The sequence below is a fragment of the Mauremys reevesii genome, unplaced genomic scaffold (genome assembly GCF_016161935.1).
Source record: "Mauremys reevesii isolate NIE-2019 unplaced genomic scaffold, ASM1616193v1 Contig113, whole genome shotgun sequence".
NCBI lineage: Eukaryota > Metazoa > Chordata > Testudines > Geoemydidae > Mauremys > Mauremys reevesii.
The window spans coordinates 90,058-108,813 of NW_024100731.1; the positions used below are offsets into that span (position 1 = coordinate 90,058).

The 18,756-nt window shown below is 45.3% G+C and overlaps 1 protein-coding gene across 1 annotated transcript in view; it reads left to right on the plus strand.

Moving 5' to 3' along the window:
• The first annotated feature begins 3,972 nt into the window (after positions 1 to 3,972).
• Positions 3,973 to 18,756, plus strand: part of LOC120392760 (NACHT, LRR and PYD domains-containing protein 3-like) — a 57,617-nt gene continuing 42,833 nt past the window's right edge. The window contains exons 1-4 of the mRNA XM_039517496.1: positions 3,973 to 3,988; positions 5,340 to 5,643; positions 7,446 to 7,487; positions 9,383 to 11,105. Coding sequence (XP_039373430.1) covers positions 5,361 to 5,643; positions 7,446 to 7,487; positions 9,383 to 11,105 — 2,048 coding nt within the window. The 5' untranslated portion in view covers positions 3,973 to 3,988; positions 5,340 to 5,360. The remainder of the gene's footprint in view (positions 3,989 to 5,339; positions 5,644 to 7,445; positions 7,488 to 9,382; positions 11,106 to 18,756) is intronic.

Here is an 18,756-nt window from a genome sequence, read left to right on the forward strand (position 1 = left end):
CTAAGGCCTGGTCTACACTGGGGTTCGAACCAGTATGCAAGTTCAGCTACGCGAATAACGTAGCTGAACTCGAAGTACCTTAGTTTGAAGTACTTACCCGTCCTCACGCCGCGGGATCGGTCCGCGCTCCCTGCCGACTCCGCCACCGCCGTTTGCGGTGGTGGAGTTCCGGAGTCGACGGGAGCACGTTCGGAGTTCGATATATCGCGTCTAGATGAGACGCGATATATCGAACTCCGAGAAGTCGATTGCTACCCGCCGACCTGGCGGGTAGTATGGACGTACCTTTAGAGGGAACTTAGGTTGCAACACCCCATCAGAACACCCAGGAGGAAAATGAATAATTTTCTATTCAGTGGTTTGTGCTGAATGAGGCCTGGGGCCACACATTGAGTCAGCAGGACAAAAACACAAAAGAACAGCTTACAAGAAGTGGAAGATTGGACAAATAACCAGGGAGGAGTATAAAAGTATTGTTCAGGCATGCAGGTGTGAAATCAGGAAGGCCAAATCACACTTGGAGTTGCAGCTAGCCGGAGATGTTAGGAGTAACAAGAAGGGTTTCTTTAGGTATGTTAGCAACAGGAAGAAAGTCAAGGAAAGTGTGGGCCCCTTGCTGAATGAGGGAGGGAACCTAGTGACAGAGGATGTGGAGAAAGCTAGTGTACTCAATGCTTTTTTTGCCTCTGTCTTCACAGACAAGGTCAGTTCCCAGACAGCTGCACTCTGCAGCACGGTATGGGGAGGAGGTGACCAGCTCTCTGTGGAGAAAGAAGTAGTTCAGGGCTATTTAGGAAAGCTGGACGAGCACAAGTCCATGGGGCCGGATGCGCTGCATCCGAGGGTGCTAAAGGAATTGGCCGATGAGATTGCAGAGCCATTGGCCATTATCTTTGAAAAATCATGGCGATCGGGGGAGGTCCCGGATGACTGGAAAAAAGCTAATGTAGTGCCCATCTTTAAAAAAGGGAAGAAGGAAGATCCAGGGAACTACAGGCCAGTCAGTCTCACCTCAGTCCCTGGAAAAATCATGGAACAGGTCCTCAAGGAATCAATCCTGAACCACTTAAAGGAGGGGAAAGTGATCAGGAACAGTCAGCATGGATTCACCAAGGGCAAGTCATGCCTGACTAACCTAATTGCCTTCTATGACGAGATAACCGTCTCTGTGGATGAGGGGAAAGCAGTGGATGTACTATTTCTGGACGTTAGCAAAGCTTTTGATACAGTCTCCCACAGTATTCTTGCCAGCAAGTTAAAGAAGTCTGGGCTGGATGAATGGACGGTAAGGTGGATAGAAAACTGGCTAGATGGTCAGGCTCAATGGGTAGTGATCAATGTTTCCATGTCTAGTTGGCAGCCGGTATCAAGTGGAGTGCCCCAAGGGTCGGTGCTGGGGCCGGTTTTATTCAATATCTTCATTAACAATCTGGAGGATGGTGTGGACTGCACCCTTAGCAAGTTTGCAGATGACACTAAACTGGGAGGAGTGGTTGATACGCTGGAGGGTAGGGATAGGATACAGAGGGACCTAGACAAATTAGAGGATTGGGCCAAAAGAAATATGATGAGCTTCAACAAGGACAAGTGCAGAGTCCTGCACTTAGGACGGAAGAATCCCATGCACTGCTACAGACTAGGGACTGAATGGCTAGGCAGCAGTTCTGCAGAAAAGGACCTAGGGGTTACGGTGGACGAAAAGCTGAATATGAGTCAACAGTGTGCCCTTGTTGCCAAGAAGGCTAATGGCATTTTGGGTTGTATAAGTAGGGGCATTTCCAGCACATCGAGGGATGTGATCATTCCCCTCTACTCAGCACTGGTGAGGCCTCATTTGGAGTACTGTGTCCAGTTTTGGGCCCCACACTACAAGAAGGATGTGGATAAATTGGAGAGAGTCCAGCGGAGGGCAACAAAAATGATTAGGGGGCTGCAGCACATGACTTATGAGGAGAGGCTGAGGGAACTGGGATTGTTTAGTCTGCAGAAGAGAAGAATGAGGGGGGATTTGATAGCTGCTTTCAGCTACCTGAAAGGGGGTTCCAAAGAGGATGGATCTAGACTGTTCTCAGTGGTAGAAGATGACAGAACAAGGAGTAATGGTCTCAAGTTGCAGAGAGGGAGGTTTAGGCTGGATATTAGGAAAAACTTTTTCACTAGTAGGGTGGTGAAGAACTGGAATGGGTTACCTAGGGAGGTAGTGGAATCTCCTTCCTTAGAGGTTTTTAAGGTCAGGCTTGACAAAGCCCTGGCTGGGATGATTTAGTTGGGTTTGGCCCTGCTTTGAGCAGGGGGTTGGACTAGATGACCTCCTGAGGTCCCTTCCAACCCTGAGATTCTATGATTCTATTAAAAGGATCCTGACTTGCTGTCCAGCCAGCAAATGGGGAAAAAATGGGATGTGATCAAGTGACGTCAAAGACTATATCATGGTGCACATGCACAAGGGGGCTGAACTCCTGTCCCATGGGCATCCTTAATTCTGGCATTTCCTATCTTTTAAGTGCTTGAATCAGTAACCTTATGTTCTTGTAAAACAGGGATTTAATATTTGTTTTAATTTAATTTGATATAATATATGTGTGTGTCATTCCTGAGGGGGAGGCCGAGGGAGTCTGTGTGGGCTGGAGTTGTGAGAAGAGACTAATGGATGCAGTAAGGGACCAACCACCAGAGAGAGTGACCATAACACCTAAGTCACTAGCCTCAACATGTGAGTGTCTCTAGGGCAGTGGTTATCATGTTCACTCTATGTGCAGGGCGGATACAAGCAAATGCAGCCCTCTGTAAAGCTATGTATTTAGGGACCCGTATATGGGCCATCCCTTGGCAGTAGTACTAAAGCTGACTTACACCAGCTGAGATCTGCCCTCAGGCAGAAACCCCTCTCTCTGCTTCCATCCTAAGAGGAGTCGGACCAATGGATTCTGGTTCCCATTTTTCTTACTTCTTTGCTGAAATGAACAGCGAACCTCTTGTTTCCACTTCTCAGCTGGGACAAAGGCTTCTGGCAGCTGCAAACAAAAAGAAAAACACAAGAAATTCTTAAATGAGGCAACAAAGCCCCAAATGGTGGCAGGTGGTGGGGTGAGCCAGCATGGGAGCTCAGAGTTGCTGCTTATTTGATCTCAAAGAAAATTGCCCCAGAAAGATGACAGAGACTAAGAATTTCACTTGGATGTATCAGAAACGTGTCCTCCTTCTTCCATTTAACAAGCAGCAATTTCCTTCTGAGTAACTGTATGAGTGACTCGTAAAACTTTCCAAGCTCACTTTTGACGCTTATGATATTTGTGGTCCACAAAGATCCAATTCTGCTTACTTCGTTTTTGTCAAAAGTTCTGTTTTCATGATTTTTTAAATATTAAAGATAGGGATTCTTTCCCCACTCCCGAATAGGATGTAAGCCTCAACTCCTGCTGATATCACTGCTATTTATGTATCAAGATGATGCAAAGTCCAGTCCCCATTCTGTCTGCTGCTCGCTATTATATGTGGCTTGTCTTGGTTAAAGCTGCTACGATATTTTCTCCCAACATGGAGTGTGTGGGAAGGGAAAAGTGGTGAACATGTCTATGGAGTTCATAACCTCACTATTCAGAGAAACAAGTTGCTGAAGCCAAAGAGGTGAATCCTAAAGTCAATAAAAGAAATAAAAACCAACACAGTATACATACATGGACTAAGAAGGCTTTAAATCATACTGGCTGTGGTATGAGGGTTGTTAGAGAAATTCAGAAAGTGCTGAAGTTCAGTTTTAGCTGGAGATGTTTTAGTTTCTTTGTATTGCACAATAAACTTTGAGCAAACAGTTTCCTGTTCCTCTTCCTATGTTTTATATATATATATATATATATATATATATATATATATATATATATATATATATAATCTATATCTATATCTGTGTTTGAACACAAAGAAGACGGAGCGAAACACATCAAACCAGGGCCTTCAGATGATTTTGATGAGAGCGTTCTGACTAACAGTAAGTCCATCACTTTCTGCATTTTCTCTTGGGATAGGCTAACTTTAATCTGAGCTAGTTGTAGTTTGTACATGTGGGTGGTGAGACCTGTCAGATTGGGTTAGTGGCAGCGGGCTCTGGTGGCTATTTAAAGGGTCCAGGGCAGTAAAGGCAGCGGGAGCCCCGTCCCTTTAAATAGCCCCCATAGCCCCACTGCTACTATCCCAGGGCTCCAGCAGAAGGGCTCTGGCAGCAAATTAAAGGGCCCGGGGCTCCAGCCGGTGCTGGGAGCCCCAGGACCTTTAAATTGCTGCTTGGGGAAGCTGGGCCGCACTGGTACGGCGCACCTGCTCTTGCCACTACGCCGTACCGGGGCATACCGGCTTACTTTCACCTCTGCCCGACCCCATCCTCCACCACCCCGACAGACCCCCGGAATGCCCACGCCTACCCAACCCTTCCCCGTCCCCTGACCACCCCCCCAGAACCTCTGCCCCCTCCAACCGCTTCTTGTCCCTTATCAAACCCCTCCTCCCAGCCCCGGTCCGGCCCCCTTACCATGCTGCTCAGGACAGCGTGTATGGATGCCGCGTGGCCCGCTGGAGCTCACAGCCCCACCCCGTTACCATGCTGCTCAAAGCAGCAGGAGCTGCAGAGCTGCCCAGGAGCGGTCCAGAGTGCTGGCGCCGGGCTCTGCAAGAGCAGGGAAGGTAGGGGAGGGGCTGGGGGAGCCTCCCCAGCTGGGAACTCAGGTGGGCCAGACAGGTTGGTCCCACGGGCTGGATGTCGCCCACGGCCCGGAGTTTGCCACCCCTTTAACAACCGGTTCTAAACCAGCTTCTAAATTTAACAACCAGTTTGTGCGAACCAGCTCCAGCTCACCACTGAACACACCATATGTCAGAAGTTACCACTGCTCCACCTCACTTTGCTCTGATATTCAAAATACCCAGGAGGTTCTCACAAGCTAACGCTGGATCTCAGGATGCAGGGCCTGATATTCCAGAACTGTATTTTCTGGGTTTATATTTTTGAAATGTTAATTAAATTAGGGTGTCCCACCTCTATTTTCAAACCCAGTTGGTTGATAAATACTATTACCATAGCCCCTATATTCCTAAAACCTCACTTGGCTTTACAAACATTAGCTAAGCTGCACCTCACCCTGTGCGTTAGATCAGTAGGATTATCTCCATTTTACAGATGTGGCTACAAGCACAAAGAATCATTTGTGAGAGAGAAACACTGAGGAGTTATGAATCCCAGTGACCTTCTCCCACTACTAGCTTACTTCTTTCCTCAACATGGGAATAATTGTTGTTATTAATGATCCAATTAATGATTAACACCAAGATTTTACATTGCATTATAGCTTCTCTCTTGATGCCCAGTGATGGGTAACCAAAGCAGCAGAATCAGTGACTTGCTCTTACGAGCTCTCGACAACCTTTCTCAGGAAGATTTGAAAAGATTTAAAGACAAACTGTCACATTCAGACTTTGAGGGGAAAGGTAACATCCCCCGAGGTCGGCTGGAGAATGCCGACAGGATAGATACGAAGAACCTCCTGATGGAATTCTATAGTGGAGACGCTGCAGTAGATGTAACCATAGAGGTTTTCACTCAGATCAACCTCCAAGATTCAGCTGCAAAACTCAGAGAGGAAAGAGAGAAAGGTAAGAAACCTAAAGTTACTGTAAAACCTGGGAGTCTGCCCCAAGAATCTGCTCCAGGGCGGCAGCAGCAGGAACAGGAGAAACAGGCTGATAGCAGGAATGACAAATTCTGAATCCAAGCAGGAAGCCAGGGGGACTCAGAGCAGAGATGCCCACAGTGGCCCAGATTCTCTCACCTACTCCACTCCCTTTTCACCACTCAGCTGGCACAAAGGGAGCAGAGACAGCCTGTAACTCTGCATCTGAGGAAATCCGCAGTGTTGGGGAGTCCCCAGTGGGTGTAGAGCCAACAGAGCAGTGCAGAGGGAGTGTCATGGACAGGGAGAGGTGGGGACGAGGAGTAACTGGGATGCATCCTTAGCTGGAGGATCATTCCTTGGTGACCATTAGCAACTAGTGCAAGTAAGACCAGCCTCCAGGCTGCTCTAACCTGTGCTAGAGCTGGGACAGAGAATTGAGGATCTGTAACTGGTAACTGGTCACAGCAGAGTATGTTATCCCCAAACAGCTGGTTGACAACATGAGACATTCCTGGGGTTCCAGGCAGGATCTTTATTATCTCCAAGGCTATCTTTTAATGCAAGAAACAAATTCAGTGCAGTATAAACAGCCAAGGAGCCAGCAAAACTGCAGAGCTGCAGTTCCAGAGGCTCCAGGCTGCTTTGCAGTGTCCCACAAGAGTGTAAGAGCCAGTGCCAGTGGGGAGCCAGTCTGTAGTGGAGCAGTGTTAGATTCCATGTGCTCAGTGATGGAGCTAAACTCAACCCTGTTACAGTCATTCCTGTTCCACTTCCCTGCATCCTATAGTGCCAGTGGAGCCCAGCTGGGCTTGTTCTGCCTGGGGTCCCTGGGATGGAAGCTCTGGGGCTGGCAGTGGGGCTCTCCCTAGAGGCCTTTGGAATTCACTCCCCTGGACAGTCCCCCAGGGGGAAAGTTTGGCAGCCTCCAGAGCGCAATGCAGGGGGCAGTTCCTTGGTTTAGACTGTGAGCTCTGTCAGGCCTGGACAGTCATGTTATGTGTGTGCACAGGACCTAGTACAATGGGCCCCCGATTGGGGCTCTAGATCCTATCAAAACTCAGTAATAAAATAATAATTATTGAGGGGTGGGGAAAGGGTTCTTTGTTCCCCTAAGTTAGTCACAGATGCTTGGCAAAAGGAGTGGCAATATTAAGCAAACATTTCTGGTTACCTGTGCGACTTTTAATCCAGGCAGCATTCTACATTCTATCAATAACTGAATCTAGTGAGAAGCTAGGGGTTGTTGCGGGGGAGGCCCCAAATGGTAGTTATCCCAAAATGAACAAATTCCCTCGGGCTGCCCTTAGTGTCTGTTTTAGATCCCTACATTTTAAAGGCTCTCCTGGGCCACCTAGCCCATCCCTGACCGAGGGCAGAATTCTCCTTTGCATGGACCCTTTAGTTGTTTCACCTAATCTGTGTTGGAACATGAGTGTTTGTGAGGGATTCCCTCTCCCCACAGACACTCCTGAATTGACTGTTTGTCCCAGTGCCAGTTGTTCTGTGTTTCTCTGACCACGTGGCCGGCTCATCATGTAAAGTGCAGACTAGTCATCAGTGGAACCAGGCAGGGGGAGGTCCGAGAAACTGAGCTCCCTTCACAGTATTCCCCAAACTGGACTTCATACATTGACGGCTGGTAGCAGTGCTCTCCTTGGTGATTACTTCATTAACACAGGATGCAATTGCGTCATTCTGTCACTTGCTGCCTCTGTACAGAACAGAAACACACTTGCATTGAAATACACTCTACATTCTTTCACTGTGTAATTTCCCTTTCAGAGTTTCATCAGAGTCAAAACCCATCAGAGTTGTCGGCAAAAGGTATGTGATGGCTACTCAGGAAGTTACCTAAGGACAGCGGTTCCTGCTTACTCAGTTGGATACGTTCACAGAACTATTGCTGTGAAAAAAAATGAACAGTTTACATGGTCTATAATTCCCCAGGTTCTTTGTTCCATCATTAAAAAGATATTTGCCCTTCTCCAGCCCACTGGGACCTCATCCGTCCTCTATGAGTTTTCAGAGATATTGGTTCAGAGAGTGCTTCACCTAGTTCCTTAAGTATCCTAAGGTGAGTTTTTAGGCCCTGCTGACTTGAATGCGTCTAACTTATCTAAGTAGTCTTTACCCTGCTCTCTCCCTATTCTGGCTTTTGGTTTTTCCTCTTGTTATTAATAAGAATTGTCTTAGCATCTGGTCACAATTAACATATTTAGTGAACACTGAAGCAAAATAGGCATTAAACACCTCAGCCTTCTAGGTATCATCCATTATTAGATCTCCTTCCCTGCTAAGCAGTGGACCTGTGCTTTTCTTTGTCCTTCTCTTGCTCCTGTTGTATTCATAGAGCCTTTTATTGCTTTCTATGTCCTTTACTAGGTGTAACTCATTTTGTCCCTTAGCCTTTCTGATTTTGTCCCTACATCTCTGTTCAATCCTTTGTTCTCATCCTAAGCAATTTGTCTGTCTTTCCACTCTTCGTGTCATGGTCAATCCCAGGAATTGCAGCCATGATGGGGAAGTTTGCACCTTCCATTTCATGTGCTCTTCTGTTCCTTCTAGCAACTGTCAGACGAACTGTGTACAAAATGGGGTGGCAGCCTCATGCCATTACAATGAACCAATCAAAATCCTTTGGTGATTTCAATTATAAACATTTTTCCTATTTCTAGAATTTCTCGGCTCATTGTCATGCCAACCTATGACTTTACCAGGAGCCTTGCAGACCCTCAGTACTGCTTTTCTAGCTTAAATAATCCAGTTTGTATCAGTTGTTTTACAAACAATTTTATATAATGGGCTGAGTGGGACTTTTATTACCTTGGGCAACTTCCAATACACATGTGTGCAAAGAGTCCTCTGGGTTAGTACTGAGCAAATGTACTAGCCTCATGCTGGAGGACACTCTGCTGTAGGGGCAGGGGTGGCTCCAGACCCCAGCACGCCAAGCGCATGCTTGGGGCAGCATGCTGCGGGGTGCTCTGCCGGTCGCCGGGAGGCGGCAGGCGGCTCGGTGGACCTCCCGCAGGCGTGCCTGCGGAGGGTCCGCTGGTCCCGCTGCAGCTTCAGTGGCCGCGCGGGACCAGCAGACCCTCCGCAGGCACGCCTGCGGGAGGTCCACCAGAGCCGCGGGTCCAGCGACCGGCAGAACGCCTCCCGCGGCATGCTGCCCTGCTTGGGGCGGCGAAATGTCTAGAGCTGCCCCTGTGTAGGGGCACCATCTCTTAAGTGAGGAAGGTAACTGGAAGTAATCAATTGTGGTAATTAAAGATCCTGTGACGCTCTCTCTTGTAAACCCATGTGTCCTGACAAATTCTAGTTTATGAAGTTACATTCTTTCCATCTACATTCCCAGTATTGTTTCAACTGCATATGATATTCTCTTCCACTGTTGACCTTTCTTGTTGTGTAGTGTTCCTGTGCACTGTCAGACAGTAGCTGGGTTTCACCAGAGAGGTGGTTGCATTTCACTGGGGATGAAGTGATGCCTACAGTCTTTACTCAAATGAATAATTTCAGTGGGGCGACCGTATTTGAATAAGGGCTGCAGGATCTCACCCATAGTTGAGTGATTTCAGGATCCTTTTTGAAGAAGGTTTCATTATAAATGTGAAGAACCTTTATTGTTGTTACAGTAGAACTATTTTAAGAGATTAGTCTGTCTGTTTTCTGAACTTTCAGTTCAATATTTCTAATGTCTCATGTTGCTGATACAGGTTACAAGAAGAAGTATAAAGAAGATATTAAAAAGAAATACAAGCTAATAAAAGACATGAACAGTCGTTTTGGTGACTATATGATTCTAAACAGAAGATACACAAACCTCATTATTGTAGACAGACCTCGTCAGGCAAAGGAGAGAGAACATGAAATAATGGCCATGGGATGGAGACATGCAGAAGTCATGACTGAACGAGCTAGTTCTGCAGTTACACTGGCCACCCTCTATAAACCTGATAAAGATGGACAAACACCACAAGTCATTGTGCTGCTGGGAGCTGCTGGGATTGGGAAAACAATGACTGCAAGAAAGATCATGTACGATTGGGCAGCTGGGGAACTCTATAAGAAAAAGTTTGATTATGTTTTCTACATAAACTGCAGGGAAATGAACCTTCTTAATGAGCAGGGAAGTGTGGCTGACATGATTTTTAAAAGTTGGCTTAATACAAATGCACCAGTTAACCACATTCTAGTGAATCCAGAAAAACTCCTGTTCATAATAGATGGGTTTGATGAATTGAGATTTTCCTTTGATCAGCCTAAAGATAATCTGTGCACTGACCCCTGGGAGAAGAAGCCAATGGAAATCCTCCTGAGCAGTTTATTTAGGAGAACAGTTCTTTCTGAATCCTACCTGATGATCACTACAAGACCAGCTGCTCTGGAGAAACTCGGGCAATGTTTGGAGTGTTCACGTTATGCAGAGATCCTGGGGTTTTCCGAAGCTGAGCGGGAAGAATATTTCCACAAGTTCTTTGGAAATGAAAACCAAGCAAGACAAACTTTACGATTTGTGAAAGCAAATGAAATTCTTTTCACCATGTGCTTTGTCCCCTTCGTATGTTGGATCATCTGCACTGTTCTGAAACAACAGCTTGAAAAAGGTGAGAATCTCACACAAACTTCAAAAACAGTCACCGGAGTGTATATGCTCTATCTTTCCAGTTTAGTCAAGCCTCTCAGCAACAATACAAAGCAACACTTATATGGAAATCTGAGGGGACTTTGCTCTTTGGCTGCTGATGGAGTCTGGAAACAAAAGATACTGTTTGAGGAAGAAGAAATCAAGAAGTTTGGCTTAGATCGAGAAAACTCTCTCCCTCTCTTTTTGAATGAGAATATTTTTCAAAAAGAAACTGACTGTGAATGTCTCTACAGCTTCATTCACTTAAGCTTTCAGGAATTTTTTGCAGCTTTGTTATATGTCCTGGAGGAAGATGAAACAACAGATTCAGGGATTCCCAAGAAAGATGTGAAAACGTTGTTAGAAAACTATAGAAACTCTAAAAATTATTTAATGTTAACAGTGCGATTCCTGTTTGGGTTCTTAAATGAAGAAAGAATGAAGGATCTGCAGGAAAAATTTGGGTGTAAACTTTCACCTAAAATTAAGGCAGATTTACTGAAGTGGGTTCAAGCAAACCAACAAACAGATTTAACCTTGCCCTGTGTTCATGAGGGGATTTATCAAAGTTATCAGCTTGAGTTGTTTCACTGTGTGTATGAGATGCATGAAGAAGATTTTGCAGTTAATGCATTGGATCACTTCACTGAACTGAAATTAAATCAAAATAAATTTACCCAGATGGATCAAAGGGCTCTTTCATTCTGTGTAAAGCATTGTCGTAGTCTGGAGTCACTTTGTATGTGTGACTGTACATTTAGTTTAGAAGACCATGAGGAAGAACTCCCAAGACGACAAACGTGGCTACATCAGTAAGTATTATCTGAGCTGAAAAATCTGTAGTTTCTTTAACAGATTAAATGTTGCTTTCCCTCTGTCTTGATAACTACTAATTGGCTGAATGATCCACCTGAGACCAATTCTACTGTTACTGTAAGCTAATGATACAGTTATCACACTACTGAAAAAAATAACCTTTTTAAAAAAAATCGTGATTGTTTGGTCTGCTCTATCCTCTCAATGACTGAAATGTTTGCTGTACTATTTTGTGTACAGATATGAAAGGGGTGAGACAAAAGAGCAGGGGAGGGAAACCTGCTTTGTGTCAACAATTGTACAAGAACGGTTGAGAGCTGCTCACTGAGACCTTCCATGATGAGGAAATCACTAGGAAACAAAACAAGCTTCCACATCCCCGGTGTACAACTAAGGCACCTTTATAGTAGTAAAATTGCATCCACCCTAGAGATTGTACTGGTCCAAACATTTTGGTAAAACTTTTCTCCTAACCAAAATAGTTATAGCAGTAATAACATTGTGTGTTGATCAGGCCTCAACTGAAAATCAGCATGTAGTTTTACCGTGCTGTTGTGTGTAGAAGGCAGTGTGTTTGAACAGTTCGCTGATCAAATAAAATTCAGAACAAAACCAAACTTGAAATTTCCCACAAAATTCTGAGTTTCAACCAGCCCTAGCTGCAACCAGAAAACAGGTGTCTTCACCAGGGGCAGCTCTAGGAATTCCACCGCCCCAAGCAGGGTGGCACGCCGCACGGGGCGCTCTGGTGGTCGCCGGTCCCGTGGCTCCGGGGGACTTCTTGCAGACGTGCCTGTGGAGGGTCCGCTGGTCCCACGGCTCTGGTGGACCTCCAGCAGGCATGCCTGCGGGAGGTTCACCAAAGCCGCGGGACCAGCGGACCCTCTGCAGGCACGCCTGCGGGTGGTCCACTGGAGCCACCTGCCACCCTCCCGGCAAAATGCCGCCCCAAGAGCGCTTGGCACGCTGGGGTCTGGAGCCGGCCCTGGTCTTCACCACCAAACTATGCTGCAGCACTCTTCACCACAATTTGCTGCATGTGGATAAAACTAAAATTATCATTTAAAAAAATCAGTAGTACATAGGAACTTAAAAATATTTCAGAAGCTTCTTCCTATCAGTATAATTGGATTTTAACCAAAAAAAAAGGTGCATTCAATAATTGGTGGTGTGTCTCAGTGTCGCTATTAACAACTGCTTGGCAGGTCTCCAAAAACAATCCTAACCCGACCTACCATGCCGCGCACATCTTGCAAGACATAACCAGTGCAATCTTCCACATAACCAGTGCAATGTCATGCAGAGAGTGTAGAGGTTTTTTTGTTTTTTTCTGGGTGAGGGAAGATTCCACAATAGTGAGTAGCTTAGCAGATGGTGCATTGAGGTACCAGCTAAAAGCTTGTGAGTTCTAATCCCAGCTGTTTCTTGGCTGCTCTTGATATTTCTCTGCCTTTTTCATCCCTTATTAACATAGGCCTCAAAACCCTGCCTTAGGGGAGGTATAACTATCACCTACCCATTTTACAGCCAAGATAACAGAGAGATTGGCAAGTTCACATCAACAGAGCCGAGGATAGAACCCAGGCCTCTAATAACATGGATCTAAGCCTCATTCATTTTGCCAACCTGCCTATAAGGTGAAAAAAGCCAAAATATCAATACATTCAGACAGAGAGGCTCTTTGTTCCTGTCTAGTAGATAAGAGGTGGGCAAACTTTTTGGCCGGAGGGTCATATCGGGGTTCCAAAACTGTATGGAGGGCCGGATAGGGAAGGCTGTACCTCCTCAAACAGCCTGGCCCCCGCCCCCTATCTGCCCCCTCCCACTTCCCAACCCCCTCAGAACCCCTGACCCATCAAACACCCCCCCACTCCTTGTCCCCTGACCACCCCATTTCTAACCACCCCCCTGGGACTCCACCCCCTATCCAACCCCCCCGCTCCCTGTCTCCTGACTGCCCTGACCCCATCCACATCCCCGCCCCTGACAGCCCCAAGCCTATCCAACCCTCCCTGTTCCCAGTTCCTGACTGCCCCCAACCTCCACCCCAACTAACTGCCCCATTCTCCCTGTCCCCTGACTGCCCCCCGGGACCCCCTACCCCTTATCTAACCCCTCTACCCCCTTACCATGCCACTCAGAGCAGCAGGAGCCTGCAACCACACCACTGCGCTGCCCAGCAGGAGTGGCAGGCCAGAGCGCTTGCAGCGCGCTGAGGCTGCGGGGGACGGAGGACAGCGAGGAGGGGCTGAGGTCTAACGTCCCGGCCAGTAGCTCAGGGGCCGGGCAGGATGGTCCCGCAGGCCGGATGTGGCCCACAGGCCGTAGTTTGCCCACCTCTGGACTAGATCATAGAGCGAGCAGTTCACAGATCTCTAATAGCCCCTGTACTCATGGGAGTGGTCCTTTAAATCAAGTGACAGATGCTCATGTGTTGAGGTTGAGAGCCCAGGACCACTCCCTGCAGATCAGCGCTGGCCAAATCAGGCAGGAAACAGATCTGACCCTGATCTCTCACATTTCAGGTCAGTGTCCTAACTACCCAGTTACAGAATCAGTCTTGTTCTCTCTGGCCCAATGAATACTTAAGGATTTGCACAAAGTGGAATAGCTCCAACAGAGAGAAAAACACTAACCATAGGGTTATTAGCCATTCTGCAATGAGATATCTCCCTTCCTCTCCCCAGAGGTATTAAGGAATGTTTGTTGAACGTTTTCTAGCCAGTTCTACTGAAGACAACCCAAGCAGGAGGGTTGTTGCAATGGCTCTGCTGTCTCTAACCAGCTGAGCGTAGACTCCTCCCAGAGCAAGGAAGAGAACCCAGTCTAACAATCCTGAAACCCAACAGCCTAGTGCTAGGGATTCCCCGCTAATAGGATGTTGGTGGCCCCAGAATGAATTGAGATTGGTCAGTTCCAGCTCCCACTTCACAAACTCACCACCATGTGATGCACTAACTAGTAAATGATCACGTTTAGTCTAATGGGCAGAAGTTAGTAAGCAGGAGTCATGTGCACCAGCTGCCCAACCATTGTCAAGTGTTTTGCAGGATTCACAGCAGAGGTGAGTTTTAAGGCAGGATCTGAAGAAGGCTATTGCAGAGGAGTAATGGAGTTATGACCTGGCTCCCTATTGACCCGAGTCGAGTTAAACGTGGTTGAACTGACTCTTTTCAAAGCATTATATAGTGCTGACCCCAGCTGAGAGCGAGAGAGAGAGAGCTCCAGTCCCTCCATGACAGTGACTTGGCCTGGTGGCTTTATTCCACAAGAAAAAGCAATCTGTTGACAAGGAAGGAAAGGCTCGTCTCTGCAGGAGACTAAGTTGTCACAGCCGTGGAGCCACAATGGTGGAACTCACTGCCCAATGTAGAATCATAGAATCATAGACTTTAAGGTCAGAAGGGACCATTATGATTGTCTAGTCTGACCTCCTACACAACGCAGGCCACAGAATCTCACCCACCCAGTCCTGTAACAAACCCCTGACCTATGTCTGAGCTATTCAAGTCCTCAAATCGTGGTGTAAAGACTTAAAGGTGCAGAGAATCCTCCAGCAAATGACCCGTGACCGATGCTCCAGAGGAAGGCAAAAAAACCTAGGGTCTCTGCCAATCTGCCCTGGATGAAAATTCCTTCCCGACCCCAAATATGGTGATCAACGAAACCCTGAGCATGTGGGCAAGACTCACCAGCCAGACACCCAGGAAAGAATTCTCTGTCGTAACTCAGATCCCACCCCATCTAACATCCCATCACAGGCCATTGGGCATATTTACTGCTAATAGTCAAAAATCAATTAATTGCCAAAATTAGGCTATCCCATCATACCATCCCCTCCATAAATTTATCAAGCTTAGTCTTGAAGCCAGATATGTCTTTTGCCCTCACTACTCCCCTTGGAAGGCTGTTCCAGAACTTCACTCCACTGATGGTTAGAAACCTTCGTCTAATTTCAAGTCTAAACTTCCTGATGACCAGTTTATATCCATTTGTTCTTGAGTCCATATTGGTACTGAGCTTAAATAATTCTTCTCCCTCCCTGGTATTTATCCCTCTGATATATTTATAGAGAGCAATCACATCTCCTCACAGCCTTCTTTTGGTTAGGCTAAACAAGCCAAGCTCTTTGAGTCTCCTTTCATAAGACAGGTTTTCCATTCCTCAGATCATCCTAGTAGCTCTTCTCTGTACCTGTTCCAGTTTGAATTCATCCTTCTTAAACATGGGAGACCGGAATTGCACACAATATTCCAGATGAGGTCTCACCATTGCCTTGTATAACGGTATTAACACCTCCTTATCTCTACTGGAAATACCTTGCCTGATGCATCCCAAGACCCAAGTTTTTTTTCACGGCCATATCACATTGGTGGTTCATAGTCATCCTGTGATCAACCACTACTCCAAGGTCCTTCTCCTCTGTTACTTCCAAGTGACGCGTCCCCAGTTTAAAACAAAAATTCTTGTTAATCCCTAAATGCACTTTTCACTATTAAATTTCATCCTATTACTATTACTCCAGTTTACAAGGTCATCTACATCTCTCTATTGGCAATACCTCCCAGCTTTGTGCCATCCACAAACTTTATTAGCACATTCCTGCATTTTGTACCAAGGTCAGTAATAAAAAGATTAAGTAAGATTGGTCCCAAAACTGATCCCTGAGGAACTCCACTAGTAACCTCCTTCCAGCCTGACAGTTCATCTTTCAGTATGACCCGTTGTAGTCTCCCTTTTAACCAGTTCCTTATCCACCTTTCAGTTTTCATATTGATCCCCATCTTTTCCAATTTAGCTAATAATTCCCCATGTGGAAACATATCAAATGCCTTACTGAAATTGAGGTAAATTAGATCCACTCCATTTCCTTTGTCTAAAAAATCTGTTACCTTCTCAAAGAAGGAGATCAGGTTGGTTTGGCATGATCTACCTTTTGTAAAACCATGTTGTATTTTGTCCCAATTACATTTGACCTCAATGACCTTAACAACTTTCTCTTTCAAAAAATTTTCCAAGACCTTACATACTACAGATGTCAAACTAAGATGCCTGTAGTTACCTGTATCACTTTTTTTCCCCCTTTCTTAAAAATAGGAACTATGTTAGCAATTCTCCAGTCATATGGTACAATCCCTGAGTTTACAGATTCATTAAAATTTTTGCTAATGGGCTTGCAATTTCATGTGCCAGATCCTTTAATATTATTGGATGAAGATCATCTGGGCCCCCTGATTTTGTCCCATTAAGCTGTTTGAGTTTGGCTTCTACCTCGGATGTGGTAATAGCTACCTCCATATCCTCATTCCCATTTGATATCCTACCATTATCCCTAAGCTCCTCATTAGCCTCATTAAAGACTGAGGCAAAGTATTTGTTTAGATGTTGGGCCATTCCTAGATTATCCTTAACCTCCATCCATCCTCAGTGTTTAGTGGTCCCACTTCTTCTTTCTTTGTTTTCTTCTTATTTATATGGCTATAGAACCTTTTACTATTGGTTTTAATTCCCTTTGCAAGGTCCAACTCTACATGGCTTTTGGCCTTTCTCATTTTATCCCTACATGTTCTAACCTCAGTAAGGTAGTTTTCCTTGCTGATCCCTCCCATCCTTGTAGGCTTTCTGTTTTTTCTTAATCACCTCTCTGAGATGCTGGCTCATCCAGCTTGGTCTATAACTCCTGCCTATGAATTTTTCCCCCTTTCTTGGGATGTAGGCTTCTGATAATTTCTGCAACTTTGACTTGAAGTAATTCCAGGCCTCCTCCACCTTTAGATCCACAAGTTCTTCAGTCCAATCCACTTCTCTAACTAATTTCCTTAGTTTTTTAAAGTTAGCCCTTTTGAAATAAAAAACCCTAGTCACAGATCTATTTTTGTTTATCCTTCCATTTAGTTTGAACTGAATTAGCTCATGATCGCTCGAACCAATGTTGTTCCCTAAAACCATTTCTTCTATGAGGTCCTCACTACTCACCAAAACCAAATCTAAAATAGCATCCCCTCTTGTTTGTTCTTCAACTACTTGGTGAAGGAATCCATCAGCTATTGCATCCAGGAAAATCTGAGCCTATTATTATCACTAGCACTTGTCCTCCAATCTATATCTGGGAAGTTAAAGTCTCCCATGATCACACAATTTCCATTAGTATTTCCTTCATTAAAAACATTAAAGAGATCTCTATCCAGAAAGATGTAATAAGAATGAACCGCCTGCCCCCCCCCACACACACTGCCTCAAAACTAAATACAAACCCTACGTCTCTGACTGAGTTTTCCCATGAGAACCAGCTCTCACCAGCACCGTCACGTTACACATGTTCTTTAAAAATAATCCCAGTGATAACCTCGCTTTTTCCTGATGGAGGGGAGATGTCTTGTGGAAGGCACTGGGACACCACGGTGTTGGATGACCTTATAATAATCTGAGTCTTCATCATAAATTTGACTGTCAAAGCCACATTTTGAATGAAATTGCCCAGTGTCAAGGTGTAGGTGGAGAAAAGGAGAGGTCAAGGATGGAGCCCTGTGGGGTGCCAATGAAAGATGGAGGGGGGTGAGAGGATGCAGCACATGAAATGCTGACGAGAGAGGTAGGAGGAGAAGCAGGAGAGAACAGACTCCTGAAAGTTGAGGGAAGAAGAGGTTTCAAGAGGAGGAGAGTAGGCAAAGGTGTTAAAGGCAGTGGAGAGGTTGACGAGAGGGAGGACCGAGTACCTGAACTCTGGCTAGGGTGAGGTTAATAAAAACAAAGATGGAAGCTTCAGTGGTGAGGAAGCCAGACTGGACAGGGTGACAAAAGACAGGGATTTGGCCTGCTCTCCTTTTATCCACCATCTGCCTCAGCAATACCATCAACCATCCCATCCTATCTTCTGATCTACCTTGTTCCTAATACCCTTCCATTCCTCATGCTTTTGCCCCTCAAACTCTGGTCCATTTCCTTGGCAATTTATGTGTGATTTATTTGCCCCCATGATAAAAAACCCTTCCCGTGACCCCACTTGTCTCTCCAACTATCACCCTGTCTCCCCGAGTCCTCTACAACTGCTGTTTAAGAAAGACCTGATTATTAGAGCTGGGCAGATAATAATGAAAAATTCACTCAATGAATGTTGCCTTTTTCACAAATTATCCAAACAATTTTATTTTTTTTAAATATTATTTTTTTTAAATTATTCATTTTGATTGGACACACAGGTCATAGATATTTTGGTTCTGTGAATCGATGAACATAAATATGAGAACCAGATTTCTTGTATGAATGCTCAGGATTATAAATACAAATTTTGCTTTCACAGGAATATTCTGTAACAGTGACTTAAATGCGTTACTTCAACAACATTCCTGTCTGCAAATTCCCTTTGCTAGACTATTTGGAAAGTGCAAAATAAAACACAGTGGAAATAAATTCACTTTAAAATTCTTGAATTTTAGTTGTTTAATTATTCATCCAGCACTATTTCTTATACAGATGCTGCTTTTTAAAATTAACGTACCATTTTACACATTCTGCTGTCAGGAAACAATAAGCTCCATTTCTGGTTCCTCCTAGGGATGTAATTTCACTAAGCATAACCCTAATTATACACTATTGAGTAACATTTGTCATATTTACAATTTTAAGCAAATACCTTATATTTGGTTT